The sequence below is a fragment of the Microchirus variegatus genome (assembly GCF_963457635.1).
Source record: "Microchirus variegatus genome assembly, chromosome: 17".
In the NCBI taxonomy this organism is placed as follows: Eukaryota; Metazoa; Chordata; class Actinopteri; order Pleuronectiformes; family Soleidae; genus Microchirus; species Microchirus variegatus.
In genome coordinates this window covers 13128432-13151724 of record NC_139818.1, presented here as the reverse complement: position 1 = coordinate 13151724, position 23293 = coordinate 13128432, and the positions used below count along the sequence as shown (strand labels likewise).

General features: G+C 40.0%; 1 protein-coding gene across 1 annotated transcript in view; it reads right to left on the bottom strand.

Annotated features, from left to right (window-relative positions):
• Nucleotides 1-18214, bottom strand: part of dock1 (dedicator of cytokinesis 1) — a 176055-nt gene extending 157841 nt beyond the window's left edge. The window contains exon 1 of the mRNA XM_083904018.1: nt 18049-18214. Within this exon, the coding sequence (XP_083760144.1) occupies nt 18049-18091 (43 nt within the window). The 5' untranslated portion in view covers nt 18092-18214. The remainder of the gene's footprint in view (nt 1-18048) is intronic.
• Nucleotides 18215-23293: the final 5079 nt, after the last annotated feature.

Genomic DNA, 23293 nt, shown 5'->3' with positions numbered 1-23293 from the left:
AAATTGCATTTAATAAACTGACCGTGCAGAACAAAACCCATAAAGAACTATTAATTGACTTGTGCCACATCACAAACAAGACAAAGGCTCGTCTGAATGCAGACAGAGGAAACCAATTAGCAGTAAAGCCACAGAACATATTGGACAATTTTGTCACAGGGTAAAGGCAACATCAAATGAAAAGATCTCAAAAATAATGACTCCACAAAACCAAACACAAGGGTTAGAGACTGCTCTTCCTCAAACTGACACTGTGCCATATTTGGCTTGAATAGCATGAGTGAGCCTGGACACTTGGTTAAATGAAGGCCAAGCACAAAGGCTGAAATACCCCCAAGCAGTCAATTCCAGCCATTCAACACAGAGCAGTTTAGGAATCAAAGTGTGTGTACATAAACATGTGTGTGTCCACAAAGCATTTTCTGATCCCCAAGAACAATCCAAAAACAAGCCCAGGGAATCCACCAGAACACAGCAGTGAGCTGACAATTGAACAAAGAATCCAGGCAATGAATTCACTCGTATCACGCTGAGATAGAAAAAGTTACATACACGGGGAGAAAGCAACAAAACAATCAAAAGGGAGGTGGGATTAATCTGTGTGCAGCCATTAGAGAGCTGCCTAGTCACTGTGCAGCAGGGTGCACTCAATTAAACTATCATTAAAGGAACCCAGGAAAAGCCTATAAAGCCATCAACCACTGCAACTGTGTGTTTTCTTGGAACTGGGTCAAAAGTCCCAGCTGATTCTGCATTTTAACTAAATGGCAGGTGCTGTGAGGGAGCAGCCCGAACAAACAGCTCTGAAAGAGACATAAAGCTTCACATTTCATCAGTAAAATAAAAAAAAAAATAAAAAAGCTGACCCAGTGATCGCTGCCAATAATAACAAAGTCTCACAACAAATAAATTGGAGATCTGAGGACCAGGGAGATTGTCACCGAGTGCCAAGAGTGGCAATTACACAAAGAACACAAACGCCAACTCATGGAGATGCTGAATAAATGACAACCATCAAGTGCAACCTTGACATGTGAGGAGATGATGGTGCAGTGAATGTCACCCAGCAACCAAAGTGATTCTTGTCACACAAATTGGGGGGGGGGTTGACTGACAGTTCTCATAAAACCTGTATTTCCATACCCAAGAGTGAACTGCTGTCAATAAAGACCCAGCGAGGCAGACAAACTCCATCAGAGGAAGGAGAGGAAGAGGATGATGAGGAGGTGGTCCATTCTCCCCAGAGTGTGGCATCATGCAAATGATTTCTGGTTGAAGGGATGAACGGTGGCATTATTTGCTGCAAGCTCATTATCATACATAACCTCTTGCATAAGGTTGCACAAACTCCAGAGAACATTATCATCAGACGAAACGAGTGAGGAATCAGATTAAAGACCGATCCACTTAGCCGGTGCACGTCTACGCCCTCTGCACAATTAAAAGTGGCATCATCGAAACACTGGACTGATTGTAATTCTACACTTTGCGCTCACTAATGACCTGCACTAATTCAAAGTGAGTGTAACATATCATTACGCTCAGATGAGAAAGCTGATAGTGGTGGAGTGTGGGAGAAAATGAAGGAAGGAGAAGTGTGCAGAAATCAACCCCCCTCGCTTTCCTCTCAATGGAGAGAGACTGAGACTTGTAATGTTTTAGATGAAGTCTCCATATAGACTCTAACCCACACGAGAGGATTCACCAGGAGGAAACGACAGAGTGGAGCGTGAGGCAAACCTCAGCCAGTTTCGGGCTTTTCCAAGAGCAATTAGACAGAAAAACCCTGCAGTCTCAAAACAGACAGATGACTTCAAAGGCCAATTCTCGCTGAAATATCACATTTCTACAGCAACTGGGTCCAGGCCTGAATGACAGGACTGCAAGACCAACTGATATGGCAAATGAGTCAATGTGTAAGTGGCTAGAATCAAAATTTAGAATCATGTTCCACTGACCTTGGTTATGCAAATTCAGCTATGGGAAATAACCAGAGTTATAAATATTGAAACTGCCCATATTAAAGCTTCAGTGCGGAACTTCTGTCACTCATTAACAAGTCTTAGTCATTGCCAACACACAGTATGTGCCTTTTTATGTACAGTATATGAGGCACTGAGCATGATAACAACAATTATTAACAAATGGTGGTCAAGTTCCTATAAAAACTAATTCTAAATGTTCACAAAGTTCTGCTAAAGAATATTTATCCAACAGAAATACTGACTGATTCAACTGAATCAACCTGCCTTATATACTAAAGGATAATAAAAAGTAAGGATAACTGTTTTACTGTCAGTGTAAACATACAGAAACAACTCATTTAGTGCTGCAATCAATGTGATCAATGTTTGTCAAACTTGAAAATGACGATGTACTATAATGTTTTGTTCAAAAACAAAAAATGTTTGAGTTTTCATGATTTCTTTGTCATATGGAGCAAAAAAATGAAGAAAATATTCACATTTAAGAAGCTAAAACATTCAGAAAACTTGTTTTAATCACAAAAAAAGCCTCAAACCTATTAATCGATTATCAAAATAGTTGCCGATTAATTTAGTAAATGATTAATAATCTATTAATGGGCACCAGGCCGCCAGTTTGAGACCCCTGAATCAATACTTTGATTATTTAACTAAAACAAAGATGTCAACATACCCTAGTACGACATAAGCAACTGTGAATTACAAGCCCAGGCTGATGTTCTCAGAAAACATACATCTGGTCCTCATCCATTTCAAGATGTAAGATCATACAGGACACTACTTTCCAGAGAGGAAAGAAGGACATCCACACCATCATTTACGCAAACATACATATGTGTACTTATGCATTTTATGTGGAACAAATGTATGCATTTATTTATTTATTTTAAAGCCTTTAGATCCTATGATGCCTTGGAGGACATAACTAAACCATGACTGCACAAAATCATCCTGCTGTAGTCATTTGTATGGGACAAATGTGAGCCGAGTGAGCTGCTGCTGCTGCAGGTGTTGACTGTGTTTTCTTGACGAGCCCGGCTGGTGCTGAGACGGGGCTGGCTGCAGTGAGCTCTGCTGCAGAGTTGACAGGTATTCTTCAGGGATCTGCCAAGTGCTGTTAGGATAACGGGAAGAACATGGGCCTTGGGCAAGAAGCGGGAGGACCCAGCATTTGTGTTGCACTTTTGCACTGTCTGTGGAGAGTGACTTAACTCTCTGCAAAAATGTTAACTCAGAGACTGGTGCTGCACACACCAAAGAAATCATATAGCAAAAACACACACACACACACAACTATACAGGGAGGTAAATGGTGCAATACAATTTATGTTTGCAAAGGCACTTCTCCAACTATCTTGAGAACATTTGTATCAGAATAGTGATGTGAAATTACCTCTAACAGCATGTGAGATTTTGGGAACACTGCACTGCTCAAAGTAAGCACTGCAGCATATAAACAACTGGGGGATCAGCTGATAAAAATGCTTCTCTCGCAATACAAGGGGTAGAAATTGCACAAGGTAAAATATCTAATTGAATTCCCTATGCATTCTGATATTTCAAGATACAGTGCCTTAGATATTTATCTAAATGGTGGTATAAAACTTTTGTGAATTACTTTGAAAAAGAACCAAGTGTCCATAAACCAAAATTAATTCTCCATTTCAGGGTCCCGTAATTTCTTGCAATATCTACCATTACGTCTACAATAAACGACAAATTAAAATATTTTATTTGCATTTTTTCACATCGACTTATTCCAAGCCCATTTCCTAATGAAGGATCAAATTGCAAACTCTCTAACTTGAGAACCTGGAACCAGTTTAACGTGATGTATGTTCAAAATTATACTTCAACTACTATCAACTGTTAGCGTCATCATTTCAGCAATAATTCCAAACTATTGTGGTGTGAAAGACACTTACACGTGAAGGAGTAAGTGTGGTGTTCTTGGTGGTGGTAAGTGTGTCAAGGCTGCCAATCCCTCATCTTAATGTGAGTATGAGCAAAGCCCATTAGCAGGGGATAAATGTTTGGATAAACACTCAATTCACAACAACACTCTGGGGCCCTTGTAAGACAATAGTTGGCAAAACTAAACCTATTAGCAACACCTAATAATAATGCTGGGATACTCAAGGTTTTGAGAAATTACAATAACTCCAGTTTGCCTTAATTGATTTCTACTCTAAAAGAAATTAAAGTGTCTAAAGGTGTTATTAAAACAGTGGAGCTGGAGATTGACTGATTTATGACAGTACATTCTGTCACATATAAAAGCCAGCATCTTTGTAGTGTTCATATGGAGAAAGAGCTTGAAACATAATTAATTTAAAGTCCCTCTCTAATAAGGTTTTCTAAGATTTAAGCATTCAGCCTGATGGTCCTTTCTTTGTGACAAATGCAGACAGTGAACCTTGGATTGTGAAACGGCAACAAACTAACCCTCTTAAACCAATTATATACAACAGTTTTATAGCTTTATCTCCAGCTAGAAAGTGGAGATAATGCTGCTGCAATTAACCTGAAATTAATACAACAGCAGCTGAACTGTGAAAGAGCAAAGCCCGAGGTCTCTCTCTTTCCCCGTCTCTCTAACACAACCAGATTTCTCCTCCCTTTGACTGGAACTGAGCAGGAAATGCCACTTGTTGAGATATTACTGTATCACAATGGACGGGGCCTTCTGGCTTTCCAGTCAGCGAAGAGGAAATATGAGCGTGCTTTATGACTGCAGGAAGATTAACAATACCTCTTATAAGAAAGGTAAATGTAGACACAGAACAATGTAAAGCTATAATCATGTGAGGCAGAGGAAGTGGCAGGTTTAATGCATGAAGAGGGAAGTAAAATGGAGGGGCGAGCAGGTGCAGATCTACAGCATACACACCAAATCTAGATGCCAACTGCAGTAATACTTCCTGGCAGAACTTTCTGCCTTGTGCCCAGCTCCTACACAAGCCTTAGGGTGCAATCTAACTCAGACCGATAGCTCTGCTTCCATCGTCTTTGCAGAGCCAAGTTATGCCTTTAATTGAAAATCATCTTCCCAATACAAAAGGGAATGAGGGCAGAATGTGGCTTATTACGGCAAATCTTTTTACAGAGAGCGTTCGCGCACTGCTATTTGCGCTAATACACAAGAATCTCCACTGGCTCTGCAAAGCAAACCTGTATGCACTTCGTATACACACATCTCATGAGCTGCAGGGCGAACAGGAGCCTCACCGAACACTTTCTCGAGGACTCATCAATACCGGGGTGCGGATGATTTAAAATAACCTTGAAAACAACGACGATGCCACATTTCTGACGTCGGCTTTTGCAAACGCTTGCAACTGCTGTCAAGCCACAGGAACAAATCACAGGGTTAAATGTTTCTTTCATCAATATGATAATACACAACATCGGGTAATAAACTGGAAGAATCCGCACAGATTAGCCTTTGGCACAGCGAAAAGTAGCTAATTATTCTCTACCCCTTGTGATGCGAATGCTAATGAGTGTGGAATTACCTTAAAATATTTAAATAAACTCAGCGATTGACTCAGCAAGTTTACTCCATTGCTGACAAGCATAGAATTTGGCACTTGACTTTCATCAGGTGGTATCTGCTGCACCTCAGAGCATAACAGACACATGAAACAATAACTGACTTGGGCCTATTGTATGTCGTGCTATTTCTTATCACGGCAAATGTGTTCTGCTAATGGAGACAATCCCCTATCAGCGATGAGACGGCCACACGGCCCCTGAAATGTCTCACAGCAATTAAGAAAGTCCGGAAGATCTGCGATACAAAGGACAAACAGGGTCTCATGAGGTCACTCACGTCCAAAAAGTTCCAACTGGAGACAGTCTTCAAAACCAGACACAGGCACTCTTGCATGGCGAGCAATGTTCCACAGACAAACTGACAAACGAGCAGATCCAGCAAAGGACGGCAAAAACACTTAGCTCCAATTTAGCAGAAGAAAAAAGGTTTTTGATGTTAGCCAAGGTAACTTGCCATACTTCGCATCATCCACACCTCAAAAAAGTTCTGTGGTAAATTGCTGGGCAGATGAAGGCACTTCACTTCCAGTATGAGCCACTGAATGTCTTTGACGAGTGTGGTGGTTAGTGTCGTCAGCCAGAGACCAGTCCTTTGGCCTTAACTCCCGACAGAGTTAAAATCAACAAGCACTCTGCCCTCCCCTTGATTGCAAAGCAGTTTTATATTTTTATGAACACCTTAACCAACTTCATGAACTGATTCATTTAATACATGTATTCAGGCCAGGCATGATGACACACTATGACTTCCAAACTATTTGCACCTGAGAAAGAATGTATAGTATACATGTTTCTATTGCTATGTTTGCTAACCCTTGTCTATTTGTTTACTTTCAGTATCACAACTGGTCATACAGCAGCCCACAAGGTTGAGCTTGTGGTTTCACATGCATTAAGCCCAATTTATACTTCTGCGTAAAGTGCTCTGCGTAGCTACGCAGAGTCCTCTGCGTCGACGCAGAACCTGTCGAAGAGCCTCTGCGTCGTCTCCGGGTGCACGGAATATTTTTTAAGTGTCCGTCACTCCGTCAAGGGACTACGGAGACGGCAAGAGCTGCGATTGGTCCTCAGGACAGGCCGAGCTAAGCTGCTATGTGCCGGCTCTCAGTGCGCTCCGGGCGTCCTGACAGAGGTGGAGCTGATCCCCGCCGATAACGCCGCTGCCAAACTATAAATACGTCATATCTTAACACACACAGCACATGTTTAGACTCTAAATGGCCAATTTCTCGCCTCAAGTTATCTTTAAACTGCGTTCCGTCACACAGAAAAGTGAGAAACGGCCACTGTTTCAACAACAACAGTCTTTCTCTCTCTTTCTTTCTCGGACGCCATTGCTCACTGTAGCCAGAAGCACAACAACCTTGCGCAGCGACCCCTACTGATCGGGCGGGAAATTGCAGCGAGTGTCCGTCACCACGACGCAGAAGTATAAATGCTCGAGGCGTCTCCGTGGTGACGCAGACGGATAACGCATACGCAGTCGGAGAAGTATAATGTGGCCTTTACACTGAACGTTTGGCAGGAAAGCTAATTTTACCTGCAGCCTCTGAACTGTACAGAACAGCTTTAAAGTTCTGCTGATTAGGGCTGAAACAATTACTCAAATTAATCGGTAATTAAATTGATCGTCAACTACTTTCATAATCAATTAATCGGTTTGAGTGTTTTTTAATTAATAAAAAAAGTTATCTGATTTTTCAGCTTCTTAAAATGTGAATATTTTCTGGTTTCTTTGCTCCATATAACAAAAAAACATTAAAACATAATAACTTTGGTTTGTGGACAAAACATTTGAAAAGGTTTGAGAAACATGGACCAAACTATTACTTGATTAATAGAGAAAATAATTGACAGATTAATCAATCATAAAAAAAAGAATCGTTAGTTGCAGCACTACTGCTGATTTAGTGCCATCATGTTTAGGTGTGACTCATGGCATTATATATAATCAAATACAAAATGGACCAAAATATGAATGAGATTCTCACAGAATAAAATAACTAATAATTAATCCACATATTTAGATATAGTATGACCCTTAGTAGACAATATGATGATTAAAAAATAACTGTTTTACATTAAACGATCTGGCAGTGAGGGTTTAACTGTTTTTTAAAAAATTAGAACCATCTTGCAGTGGATGTTTTCTAATGGGTCTACTTTGCATGTTCTCCCCATGTGACCCATCAGTTTTGTCTGCTGCTTCCAGACCGGGACTTGGTTAAGTGGAGACGGAACTGACTGTAGGTGTTAACATCAGTATAAATGCTTGTGCATTTATGTTCTGTGATGGGCTGTCGACATGTGCAGGCTGTACCCTGCCTCTCCATTAATGTCAGATGAGATTGGCTCCAACTCCCACCGCAACCCTCACAGGATAAGTGGTTTAAATGATGGATGCATAGATTGACAGATACAGCATTAGAGGGGTGTGCATGTATGCAGTAAAGAAAACATGCACTGCTGCAGGTGACTGAAGGAGGTCTAGCAGTCTGGTGGATAGGGAAAAACTTGATGGATTACAGCAGTGCTGCAAATAGCTCAACATTGCAGCTATGTAATTGTGAGAAGAGGGGGAAAAATAGATTTGGTTCATCATTAAGGTGTGAAACATTCTAATGTGGTGGACTACCACAGTTCCGAAAAGTCATAAGATGTAATGGAGTCATAATGCGTCAACGCACAGCCACCGTAGGCAGCCTGTTGCGTTCAAAATTTACTGCTGTAACTAAATCATTTTAAATGATAACATAATCTAAACAGAGAAACAGTGACAAGTCGACGACAGCAGACGTGATTTCATTGAAATCCCAAAAGGCCGATCACACGGGGTAGAGCTGCCACTCTCTGAGATCCAAAACTGAGATGCAAGGCTCTGACTTTATCAAGTATTTAGGCATGGACATACACACACACAAAAAACAACAGGCCATTTCCAACCCGAAAGGCCGTCTCATGGCGCACGTGGCAATCCCAACCCCATCAGTGACTGCAACCACTGACTGACACCTCCATTACATCTCCCCAAAACAACTCACAGGACATTTTAAAGGTGACAAATGCAACATTAATATGGACTGCTGCTGATATTAATGCTGACATTTTTATAACCTCAATAGACTCATGTCATGTTGATTTCTTCAATGCATAAATTCAATATGGTATTGTGACTGGAAAACATAACTCTGGGGAAGTTTACTTAGACAAAATAAATATGTTCCGCTGCAAATGTGATCTAACTTATGAGACTTTAATCAGAGATTGCACGCAGTACATATTACATGCTTACATGCTCGACTCTGTCCTCTGAGGGACTCGGGAAGTCTGGTCTTTTTAGTCCTTTTTGACTGACCAACAGTTCGACAGGTCGTCCAGTGTCAGGTCACAACCCCAGCTCATCTGCAAGCTTATCACTTCAGAGTAAGAACAAAGCCACAGCCAAAGCAGACATCTAGAACATAAAGAACACAGAACCAGGTGGCAGGCACACTGTCTATTCAATGTCGATTCTTTCATTAAACTTTGTGTCCACAATGCAATTATGCTTGTGTCTCCAATTAAGTAAAGGGAAAAAAGTATCTTTGAAGTGCAAATAACATTTAAAATAATGAATGATGTTGTCCGACAATGGATTCAGACAAATAAAGGATCAATAGCGATCAATGCGGTGAGTAAAATCATGCTTGTACTGCCTTATCGGAACCATCAGGATTAAGTTAAGTTGGTACAGGCAGCCTACCGACTTGGCAAAAACAGCTTCCCGAGTTAAGCACCATCATCTCCATGTGTGTTTAGTTCAACCAGAGAAGACGTATGGTTTTCTTCCTCCCTGGTAACATTTTGTTTCTTGAGGGGCTGAGTGAATCATCGCTGCACACAGCTTAACAACAGCATAATATACTTTGTTCGAGGGGTAAAGATTTTTTCAGTTCGTTATGAATTTGTGGCAGTCTCCCCATTATTTTCCCATTTCCCATAATTAATTGGAAACAATTACATATTTGCAAAGCATCATGTATTTTTAAGTGGTAATTTTGTCAAGAGAAAATTCTAATTCGATGGGTAACAAACATTTTAGATGAAACTATTCAATATTAATGAACCAGCATGACGTTGGTTTAGTATGGTAACCAATCTAAATTATGCAATAACACGTGTCTACATCAGTGACCTTTGTTTCACACTGACGTGCTACACGCCAGTAGAGCCATCTGTCAAGCAAGCATAATCAGCACAGCAGGACTCTTATCAGACAATGCACAAGCTGCTTGGCATCTCTACAATCAATACCGAGGGTACTAAAAAGCGCCTGTGTCACCATGCTATGGGACAACCCACATCAGTCACACTTCACATACAGCCACATCATACACAGATATGTGTATTCTTTTTATTCCATGTCCCACTGTCTTACACAAACTGCCAAGAAAAAAGGCCACAGCTCACTGTATTGGGTATGGCGGTTCCACGACCTTCACAAGTATCAACTTTTACTTAATGTTTAAGGGTGAGTTAATCGAATGTTTTCTGTTTGTTTTCTACTAAAATTCCAAATTTACTTAAAGGGGTACACCCTATTTCTCCAAGTTAAACTTCCCAAGTTCCCTGGTGTCCTAATGAACATGTCTGTGACATGCGTTGGTCAAAATACCATAAGGATGAAGCACCACAGCAGTTCAATCACCCTGCCAAAACAGCCCTGTTCAGAACGCTCGGTTTAGTAGTATCTCTCTAGGTCCACCTTAAAAAAAGTAAAACAAAACTTAAGGGACAGGAAATGACATCAGCCACAGAGGCTACTGGGCGTTAACAGCAGTTAGCACTTGGAAAAGTGATCATTTGCAGGCTCTAGCAGGCACATTGCCGTCATATATAACATGTATCCACTGGACAGATAAATCCTCTGAGACTAGAAGTTTGTGTAGGAAACTTGTGCTGCACTGTGGAGCCAAGAATAGAACTTTTCGCAGACTTCCGGTTTAAGGATACCGTTGCCCTCGCCAGCATTATCGCGTGTTTTTACAGACAGAACGGAGCTCTGCGAGACAACAATTCCAGGAATTTAGAGCATTGTGACATCCCAATGAGTGCTGAAGTAAACATCGGGTGTTTTATCTCGTGTACTGTAGGAGGATCACAAAAACATGAGACATCCAGAGTCCCAAATATAAGGATTTAAATGATTAAAAGGTTGATTCTGCATAATATGCCCCGTTTAAAGTCCTTACGAGGAGTAGAACTGAGTTCACAGGAAGTTGAATCACTTCTGATTCACTTCAATCAGCTCCCATGTTTTGTTGTACTTCCAAACTTTGGAGTACAACAAATTAATATTGATTTACCAGGAATATAATGAGTAGAGAATCAAATCAAATCCAATTCAAAAACAAAAAACACACCAATGCCAACTTTTTAGATGACTGCTGCATCTAAAACAAGATTTATTTTCAACTTTGTGCCAAGTTGCGTGAAACCATTTATCTATGCACTGATTCAAACAGACCAGTTGTCATTTGTCTTAGCCAACCTCTCACAATAAGCCACAAGAATAATTAGCATCGTTCCAACAAGCAGAGCGACCCAAAGTTTAAATCTAATACCATTCACAATGAATAACAGCAGCATCATACTGACCTCCAAAGACAGAAGAGGATGACGACAAGCAAACTTTTTGGGTGAGACTATGTGACAATGTTGAATTAATAAGGCAATGAATGAGTTAGTGGTACAAGTTTAAGCATTTGTGGTGTGACTTCCAGATGGAGGAATACACTAAAAACATACAAAAGTAAAAACATATTTCAGCCTCGTCACAAAAGGCTCACATAATAAAATGTACACCTGAAAATCAGTGATTTTACATCACAGCACACTAGAATTGTTGAATCAAACTTGTTGTAAATTTGATTGTTTGATTTAGTGACTTCAGTGTTTGAAACATTTTCTTCAGATTCATCTGTGACACAAATTTAACAAATGAGGCACCAGTGGACCAACAGCTCCTGTGTCCATATGACTCTGGCCCATTAGAGTTAATGGTTATACAAACTTCAGGTTTCAGCTGGTGAAATAAAGCAGCAGGTATATCATACCGTTAGCCTAATAGCATAATTGCCTAAGTCATTTATTTTTGGTAATTGTGACATCTGCCTAACTTTACCAATGTGCTTGCTAAAAAAAATAGTTTTTTCTTGATTTCCGAAAACTTTCAAATATGACTTGTGCAACTATGCTATTAGGCTAACGATAAGTAGATAGTTGTTGACAGTGAAAGCTCCATGTTTCAGTCTGGTTCATGGAGCTGGCAACACACTGCATGCATGGAAGCATCAGCAGCACAGACTGATGCCAAACCTGATCTATCACCTTAAATATTGTTGTTGGTTTTGGATGTGTGAGAAAAACATCAGTATCTGTACATATAGTGCTCGATTGATGATAAACCATACAGTCAGTGCGTTTACGTGCATGTTAAAGTCAGATAAGACAATAATTCTTTTTTTTTTAATGTCATGTAAACATGTCAGTCCGAGATAATTCGAGCTAGTCTTAATCAGACTAACATACATGGATAATGTGATTCATAGTCCGATTACTCCTGAATGTATACGCTTCATCGGACAAGCACCGTAAAAGCTTCCCTGGTCTTTGACCCAGAAGTAGAAGGAGATGACGCATAAACTGCAACAAGAGCCATGCTCGATCTAATTTGTATCATGATTGACATGTACAGAGAGATGCAGCGCTACCTACGGACACAGAGTCAGAAGTACACAACCAATGAATTGATGTATGCACCGGCTCGCCAAGTAGTCATATTACCTGTCTTAGTTAGACTATGGCCTTAGCTCGATTGAACTGTGCATGTAAATGTACAGAGTGATGAAAAGGTTTGTTTCCCCTCAGTTGAAAAACACATTCCTCTCCTCTTCTGGTTGCTATTGATAATAACCTGCTTTATTTCCCTCAAGTAAAAGGACTCTGTCTTCAATTTTGTCACCACAGCATTTTCTTCCTTTGGAAAACTTAAAAAGAGGCAAATATAAATCAGGCGCCTTGTTCTGAAACTCTTTACAGTGTACTTTGTGATGTCAGCAGTCATATCTAGCAGGGAGTGTATTGGTATTATTGTTCATGACCCTTTTTTCCACACCTTTTCATAGCTATTGTGCCTGGCATTGATGTGAGACAAGCATAATAAAACTAACACATAAACCAATTAAAAAAGGAATGACTACACTTTCACTTCACGCTCTTTTTCACTCCCACATTTCACACCAAAGAGCTAGACGGTAGAGGGTAAAATACAAGACTGGGGATTTTAAACACATGGTTAGAATTTATTGGGTAACCAAGTCTGTGTTTTAATTTGAACCATATTTGTTAGCTTTCTGCACTTGTGGGTGGGATATGGTTTACTTGGGTGCAGGGCGTGGGGCTCCACAAATTACTCATGGCCTCAGTCATGAGACGAAGCGACTGTCAGTCAGCACTAACCTGTTTTAAACAACAGTCGTCTGGGGTTGTCAATTGTGATGGCCTAAAAACTGCCACACACAAGTTTTAAAACATGAATTTACAGACACAGAAGAGAGAAAACATTTAGAGCTGATTTAGAACTTCAAGTGAATCCTCATATAAGCTGCCAGTCTGTGATCTGACCTACAGGAAGCAGCATATCCTTACAATCTCAACCTGCTACAGCAAGCTGGAAAAACAGACCAAAATATCCAAGTGCATTTTGAAAACACATGGTATTAGTTTCTATGATGTGAGCTGGTAAGTCACAAGGGTAATTTGTGTTGAAGTCTCAGTAGTGTTCCACAAAAAAAGTCCAGTTGCTTGGTGTTTCCTGGTTTGCTTTCAAGAACCAAAATCCTCTGATGTCTCTCTTAAGGAACAACAACGTCCTGATCAAACAGAAAATAATGAGAATACACTTAAAACAAGCATAATTTGAATCAGCACCAGGAGACAGCCAAGTAGAAAAAAGAAAACATTTCCCCTGAGGTCCTCTCATTTTGGAAATCATTTTGGAGATGCTGCATGAATAACCAGCCTTTCAAACCCCTGCTCCCTTTGATTTTTGCCAGGACGGTTGGCATTTGATGGAAAAAGAACGTTGTAATGAAATTAGCTTAAGGTCATGACGAGTTATATGATTGTAACATTACTTTGACGAATGATGTGAACACGGGTCAGAGAATGAAGTCACGCCCTGAGCCTCACAATTTCCATCTTAAGTTTGTCAATAGTTCTTTTCTATTCTTTCTTTTTTTAATGCAATTGCCTGATTGCAATGTATTGTGTCAATGTAAAAATCAGCAGAGCTAAATCCAGGCTGATAGGCAGCATTCTGCACATACCAGTGCAACTGAAGACATTAGCTATGTTTACATGGACACAAGTAATCAGAATAAAAGCCTGTCACGTAAACATGCCAATCCAAAAACTGTGATCTGATACAGTCCATTCAGAAAATAATTTCATTCCGAACGGGAGATCATTATTCGGGTTGACAGTTGATCTGATCATGACTTCCTGATTTGGGGCCATGTCTGATCCAGCTAAACGTGATGGATTTAAATTTTTTTACTCCTGTAATTAAAAAAAAAATTACGAACAGACACGAAAGTCACAGATGAGGAAAATTAGACCGATAGTGGACAGTGAGGGGACGAGCAGACACGTGCAACATTTGTTTACTACAGAAGCGGAAGTGATTCTCCTTCTTCTGCTTCTACATCAGGAGAATTAGACAATACTAATACTAATCCAATCGGAACAAATCTTTTTTTCAGAATGTAGACATTTGCACAATGTAAACATAGCCACTATTTTATTGTCTTGGTGATTGGAGACAATTCGAAAGATTATTCAAAAAAGAGCCAAAAAAATAGTCAAAGGGGATGTCCACTGTTCATTTACCCAGGAGGAATAATTTTAACACACACACACACACACACCTCAGCATGACTAATGCTGAAACAATGAGCTGACAGTTCAGTTTAATTTCTGTGCATTTTTAACTTTTTTTTTGTCATTCTGCAGACTTAAAGGCACTATATGTAAGATATGCAAGAGTTTATAACAGGTACTGCTTCCTAGTAGTATGAAAAAACAATCCCGTATGAACTGAAAGGCAGACCTGTAAGAAATGTGGATGCCTTTTCCCCAACATAAACAGAGTAGGCTGCAGGCTATAAGTCACATTTTAATTGGCAATAACCGGACAATTCTGTGCCAATGTTGTCAATGAAGCCAGTATTTGAATTTAACCTGTTTCCTTGATCTCTGGTGACATATCACAAGACATTTCTTACATACAGCTCCTTTAATAATTTATCAGTTAATCTGAAAAACCACTGAGTAACCACTGATCTGAATCATGTTCCAAATCAGATTTTTGAGCCGTTCATCATCATCATGCAGCAATTTGAGTCCAAATGAATCCCTTCTTACACTGACATATGACTCATCTCAAACTTCCACCGACTTCTGGTTTGCTAAAAAAGCTGGCAAGGTCTTTGACTGCCACAATCACAGGGAAGAGCGTCATAAGCAGCAATGAAGCACCAACCACCCCCCAAAACAAGGAAGAGACAGCAAGAAAATATTCACTGTTTTTAGCATATTACTTTGACTGTGAGAAGACAGTCACATTTATTATTAATGCTGCCTCGAAGAGACAAAAAGAGGTTTTTTTTGTGTTCACTAATATAGCAAAGAGGCCATTATGAGAGTAGTAAACAGCATGACTAAAGTTTTGCTGAAACAGAAATGGGTCCACAGCGAGCTTGCTGCCAGAATAAGAGGTCTCACAGAGTGCTCATTAGTGCTACTTGGTCAACACGAAGTATTAAAAGTGCAATAGACGTGCACCCCAGCAATCCTCAGCAGCCGTGATGTGGCAGCTGCGTCTCTTTCTACCAATGACTCATCCAAGAGCGTTCACTTTTAAGATCTCATGGATATTTGAGTGTAAAGTGAGGCGATCATTAGCATCAGAATGTGGAAATGTTCACGTGCATACGCCACACACACACAACTACACGAATCACATCAAACCATACAGTATCTCTGCACGAGGCACAGAAGGGGCCCCTGGCCTATACTGCGTAGACTGGAAACAACAAGGCTCATTTGGAAGTTGCAGTGGAAGCTGTGGTATAACCTGCTGAATTCATCAATCAGTCCATATCAGCATTCCACACACAGCTGAAGTCCTCGGTCTGTCTAATGGACACAGCTAAAAGCGAGTATGGACGTGGCAAGACAAGGGCGCATTAACAAAGATTCAGCTGGAAATATGTGCATTTTTCCACAATGAATGAATAAACAGGCAAAGGGATTAGTTACATTACACTACAAGATGGTCAAGGACAGCCTGTGTGTGTCCAACTGTTACTCTCACATTTCAGACTACTCATTATGAGTCATACAACTCTCCTCTAAAATAACACTTCGGATGTTTCAGGGCATATTTTTCTGTGTCAGGGTAGAGTAGACGTAGACATTTCTTCCCCCACAAGAGTGATATAGATTAAAACAGCAATAAATGTGTGAACAGCTTTGGGAATGTACTAAAATAAAAATGTGGGAAAAATATAGCCGCACGTGTGATTTATGGACAAACGTGTAAACCTATGATATGCTGTGATTTAATCTCATTTCTAAAAGTCCCTGAAAATGTAATTGTTTCCCACACAGGGGCACCGCAGAACCAACACAGACCACCAATGCAATTCAAAAACACAACCGACCATTCCATTCATTCATCTCTCTGCCTGTGCAGCTCTCTCTCTCTCTCTCTCACACACACACACACACACACACACAGACAGACTCACAGCTGATTCATATGCACCTCCTCTCCAGTGCACAGTGCATGCAGCCTATATCAAACAATAACATGAAGAAGCAGCACATTTGGCACACTTCACAGCCTGTGAAACTTGGTGTTCACCAACACTTAGCATAATATAAACCTGTACTCCATCACAGCTCTCCATGAGGTTATTGTATGATATGAACACCACCTTATTAAAGGTGACATATGCAAGAATGTGGCCAAAAACGGTTACTACACTCAAATTAAAAATACAGAGGTCTTTTAAGGTTTGGTTTTCTGACGTTACTGGCAAACCGTGGTTGCTCGGCAGCTGAGACTCTACTGACTGCAATGATTGGTAGACGGTGGTAGGTGGCGCCACTTGCCAAAACAGGATTTCAAAACGTAAACATGATTTGCAGTCTGCAAAATATTTTTTTTAATGCAAATATTTTGTCTGTACTGTTGCTGTTGGTGAGTTCAGTTTGTTATATGAACATTATTCCTGATTCCCTGTGACATATTAGGAGGATTTTATGGCCAGATGTTTTAGATTTGATACATAATGCACCTTTAATATTCAAGAAAACTCCAACAGGACTTTAGATAAACAGATAAATACTATTATTTACCATAGCACTTTAAGGGTCTCATTTCTTTCTGAGCACATAATCAGGTTACATTTTGAATTTTAGACATTTTATTTGATTACTTATACTGCATTTTGACAATGTTATACATTACTATTTTATTCCCAAGTGTTATTATGTTTCTAAAGAAGCAAAATGTTAAGCATACAATTTACCCTTCATGGATTAATAAAGTGTTATTATGATAATGAGCTGGAGGGGGGAAAAAGTAACTAAAAACCAGCCAAACACATCAGTCAAAAGAGGGCATTATATTCCAGTCATCAACTGCCCTAATTGCTAAAGACTGTTATCAGCAGTGGCCCTTAAAAACTATATAGACCTCGACATAGTTTATCACTTTTTTTTTATTACTGTTATTATTATTTTTTGTATTGTTATTATTACGGCAATCAAAAACACAGTTGTTTACACGTTAATCCGACTATTTCATCGGGTAAAATTCAGTATATACTGATGCCCATGGATAAATCATCCTCTGAAGGACGCTGGATGCGAAATGGGACAGCGGTTTCAGTTCAGGAAGCCTGGTTACAATGTAGTTGAGGGAAGAAGGGAAACAAAACACCAACTATAAATCCAAGACAACAAGATTTACATGGTGTTTAAGGCTCGTCAGTAAACACAAAACAAACATGAGTTACGAGTTAGTTTTGCAGCGGAGGCCCCATAACACAGGAAGAGGCTACAGCTAGGCGCGCCTAACAATTCCCAGTCCCCACACACACACACACACAGAGTCACAGTCCGCTTCCTCACAAAGACAGACATTCCTTGTTGTGCATTTCATGCAAATTGTCAAACAAACGAGCGACATTTCACGTTCGCACACTCTCTTCCACTTCACAGGCAAATGAATTCAACCACGCAAATCTCTCAATGTGCCACATGAGGGACAGAACAGCCGGCCGCTTTCTGACAACAAACCCTTCCCAAAAAAAGAAAAAAAAAACTTGTTCAATCTGAGCGAGCAGAGCTTTGCTAGGATGGGCTAACGATGGAGCATGCAAGTTTTCTTACGTACCAACACCATACTTTTCCTTCTTGGTGGGCACCCAGCGAGACATTCTCCGTGTCCACGCGTCCCCGCGGTGTCTTTGTGCCGGGCAGAAAGTGTCCAGATGTGGCCTTTGGTGGTGAACGCACTCTCCGTTTCTCACTTTTCTCTGAGCTGAGGGCAGCTGCTCCGGGCAGCCATTTTCCACCAGTGACAGGACGCTCCGACAGGGGGAGGAACGGAACACAACTTTTTCACCCCGTAGTAGGCGTTCATCACTCCGAACTACAGGACACACACACAAACACACACTTACAAAGTTTTATAATGGTGACTAATCCACTATAAAATTAACCTACAGTATTATGTTTAGCATTAGTGGTCACGTAAATCAATAAATGGGTATTTCTCACGTGTAATGTATGCTCTTTCCTCGGTTCCTAGCAGTAGCCTATCAACAAAACACAGCTACAAATGTGTCATTAATTAATTAATTAGCCACATAACTTTAGCAATATGATGAATTAATTATTATCATATTGCTAAAGTTATGTAGTTAAAATGTATAATGTAGTTATAAGTGAGTGGTTTGTACTTATTTAGACTATATATGATTGACAGTGTAAAACATGAGTATAGATATTTAATGGAGTGATGATTTAAAAGAAAACTAAAATAAACTACTGATACAAACTACTACTATTTTTTTATTCATTTAAATGTTTGATATCGATGATCAGTTGACCTTGACTTTTTAAATCAACAGCTTTGAAGTACTTTTTTTATAAAACTTTTTTTGACTATATTTCAAGTATGTAATAAGTACAAAATGGCTGATGTCCCAGGTGTTTTTAATCAAACAATCACATATTTTATGTGATTTGAATTAAAAACACGACCAACATTGGTTTGATCTAAACTATGAAACATTCCCAAAAGGAGATGCACAACATATAAAAACACAACACTGATTTTGACTCTGAAATTTAACAGAGATTTTCCAGATTAGAGAAGTAATGGATTTAAAATATGTATGTGTGTTTATTTAAAAGGAAAATAAGTTCACTATTACTGATTGATAACGACAGAAAAGGTTTATGCTTGTGATAAGTCGACTCTGAGTTAACATACAGCTTTATATCGTTGAAATAAGTAATCGATGGTCAGAGGAGTGTATTAACCTCACATTGATTAACATAGACGGAAACAAGAAACAATACAGTGCTTACATTTAATAGACCTCCTGTCATAACAACGAGAAAACATTCATGTTTTACAAATCTTTCAAAAACTTGTATAAAATAAAAAATGTTATTGTTATTTATGGGTTAGGGTTAGGGTTAAACTTAACTGAAATCACCTTTTTTTTAACCACATGAGCCATTGAGCCGGCTCACTGGGCGTACATACACATATACACATATATATATATATATATATGTGTATATACACACACACACACTATACAGTATGTTGACCCCATGCCCTCCTTGCCATCTTCCTCCCCCTGTCATATTGGACTACTGCCAGCAGAGGGCAACACTGCTTTCCATCTCATTACAAGCAGCGACCCTATTTTGAATCTTTATTTGTTTTAATGTTACCTTCCAAGCCAAGCAGACGAGAAGATTCAAATTGCTTTACATCACTGCGTATTCTGCATCCCATCTGTGTGTAGCTTCTCAACTTGACAAGACGTCTCAAAAACAGGTCACAGCAACGGATATTTATGATATCTCTGTCTCATCTTATGTCTTCCAAAGACACATCACAAAACGTTATTCCAGTGAGTGGCAAAGAAGTTGCTTTGAAAGACATCTGGGAACTGTTAATCCACTGTGAAACACTGAAATTCCATAAACATTAAAGCAACTGCCAATTCATTTCTTTTGAGAGAAGTTATTTTTTTCAGATTTTCATTTTATTTTTTTATGAAATGTGATGCAGGAGTTTGCCCCAAGCTTTAATCAAATTCTTCTGTCTTATAAATACTCTTTGCTCATGCTTTGGGACATCATGTGCATCACAGTGACTTATTTAAGAGGACACTGTCCCATTTTTATAGTCCAATGTCAGTCTTGCTTAAGTCACATGGCTTGAATAGAAAACCAGGGAGCAGCCACAAGATCACAAGGAGCAGAAAAGGCAGAGTCAACAAAGAAGGGGAGACAACGGAGTGAGTCATGGAAGAACATGGATAATCTGCTCATTAGTGATGCTCTATCATTTGCCATGATCTCTGAATGTCAAACGCTTTAACTTCTCTTTTACGTATTTGCATGTTGTGCCTGAGATTTAAAATATTCAAATACTTAAGAAATCAAATATTAATGATGTTGTTATGTCAAGAATTGCATCAACAAGTGTTTGTTTTCCTCTCATAACCAGCCCAACCCCAACTGTCTCTTCAGTTCTCCCTCCCCATAATGGATGTTCAACCCTTGTCCTCAGTAAGTCCTTTGTTAGCCAAAGCATCCCTCACATTGCTACATGCCTGACTGGAGACAGTACTCACTAGCACCTAGTTTATATCAAGACAGAGAATGTTTGCTTCCTCAGCACTCAGTTACGGAGGAGAGCTGGAACAAGTGAGAAAGGATGGTTTCTCACTATCTGGTGAGTAATAATGACAGTATCTCAGTGGAGTAAAGTAATGAAGGAAATAAATTATATTGTTATGATCTAAAAGTGTATTTTCATATCACTTATGTTTTTTTTTTTTACTCTACTTTCTCCGAACAGATCTGAAACAAAGATGACCTCCAACATTTTCTACTAATTCCATGAAGTGCATTTCTGGCATGCCTCATGATAAGAAGTCCCGTTGAGCCAGGGGATTCTCAATAATACCTCTACTGTAAAGGGCTTTTATTGTGCGCTGAAATTCGAGAGCTGCGAGTCGTCATCTGAGCTCTACAGAGATGACTCTCCGCAGGCCAGCTGCCCACCTACAGAAAGCTCCAGGCAGGAGGAGATCAGGAGATGAGTCCTGCTGGGAGAGTTTAATATCAGAGGGCGAGCTTTTGCCCCATGTCCCCGGCCCCCCACGCACACGTCGGCCACAGAGTGCCATCGAAGGAGCCCAGCTGGACAAATGGATTAAGCATCTACAGGTGATGCGGGGCGACCCTCTCCGAGCACCAGCTCCTGATCACGTGCCGGGGGTCACTGCTCGTCGAGCATCCATGGCAACACTGGACAACGAGCAAACGGGACGTACCTGGAGACACCAGGGGTTTCCACCCTCCAGAAGGGGTTCATCTTCAAATGGGACTCCAAGCCTGTGTGGCAGCTCTTTCGGCAGCCAGGATTCACTCTCAGCCGGCGTTTATTCTTCGAGAGAGCGTCGAGGAAGCTGTGAGAGAGTTCATATCACACAGACAGCCAGGAAGGAGCACGCCCAAGTCAGTTGTCTTACTCCAGTCAAAACTGAGTGGCTACCAATCCAAAGGAAAGTGATGACGGCGACAGATGTTTGCAAACCCAATTTGGACCAGGTAATGCCGACCATTGTTCCTGGAATTCTTTAAAGTTTTTATATCTAAAGAATTGAAATGAATACAGACACAAATATGTCCTACATTGTTACAATGAGCAAACAAGCCCTTGCAGTGGTGCAAACACATTTCAAAGGACAGGGGCTCAAGGGAAGAAAGGGCCCCCACTCAAAACTATTAAACAATACAGTATTTACTTACATATTTATTTCAATAACCGTTCATTAATCCATGGATTCTTTGAATTGGCCAACTAAACAAGTTTCTACAACATTACGTATAAATGTACTGCTGACTCAAACACAATTTTTGGAGCATTATTGTACACTTTTAATTGGAAACTGATGCTTAAGTATTAGCCACATAAAAAAAAATAGAAAAGCACAAAAATGTTAAAATAGAAAAGCACAAAAATGTGATTATTTGAAATTAAATTCAAATTTTATTTAAAAATGTAATCACTTGTTCCTGGTCCCATTGCGGACATTGTCTGAAAATTTCATCCAAATCCATCCGTGACTTTTTCGTGTTATGTTGCTAACTAACAGACAGACAAACAAACTCAGGCGAAAAACATAACCGGAGGCGGAGGTTTTTTTAAAGGGCGCCCCCTTCCTTGGGAAAAGGGCAGGTGGTTGAGACACTTGTGGTCAGGAATATGCAATATTATATAAAGAATGTTATCTAACACAAACATCCATAATGTCTGCTTTTAAAACAGACCCATGCAAAGACAGTGGGCTTATTTAACTTGGCACTGACATCCTCTCGAGATCTTACTGGACAGCCTAAGCACTGCAAGTCTGTAATAAAGTGCTCTGTAATGCAGGTGATGGTGCATATATAGTGCCAGGTAAGGCAGACTTAAAAAATGCATAGTGCCACTGAGAGCCATTTGTAAGTCCAGTCTCTGTTACCCAGGGAGAAAGCAGAGCTCTGGCATCCTTTAAAACAGCTTACTCTGCAGGAGCTCCACACATTCTCCAAAGCTTTACGACTCTTTTGGAGCTGTGGCGGCTCAGAGATTGAGCGCTGTGCCTTGAGAGCATGCAAGTGAATGTACAAAGAAAACTCAATGGGAGTGTAACCCAATGAACTGATAATATGACTTCAGAATCGATATGCTGCTGTGCTGTGCTGTGCTGTGCTGGAGAGTTAAGTGAACTGATGCACACAAGCACATGCCTTCTCATTTTGAGTCTAAAAGAAAGTGGGATCTGTTTTGACTTTACTTCACTAACTTGAGTCAAACTTTAATTCACAATGCGACTTCTTGTTCTGGAAGATTATGATTAAAAGAATGATTTGGAGTAAACCACCACAGTAAATCACTATGGTACAGACTGAGCTTCTGTTATAACTTAACACACTTAATGGATACAAACCAAGCAAGGCTATCTCTCTTTTCCAGAGGCTAAGTTACTGGCAGTGCTGTTAGTGCTTTATATTTACCTCACTTACAGGCAGTAATATCGATTCTTATCTAACGCTTGGCAAGAAGGTGAGAAAGCTTTTCCGCCAAATGTCAAACTGTTATGTTAAATGTTTCAGAGATTTTTATATCGAGTAAAACGTTTTTGTTTGTTCTTTTTTTCAAAATAGAGGCAATTGACGAAAAGAAAAATGTTTCTGTGAAATCCCACTTTATAATAAGAGGCCTTTTCTTTCTGTCTTTCTTTTACAGGTGAAACTAAAACAATCGATCACTCCGACATTTCTGCAGAATAGAGTCACAGCCACGGTGCAGGGTACGTACTGAAGTGCAATGTGGTCCA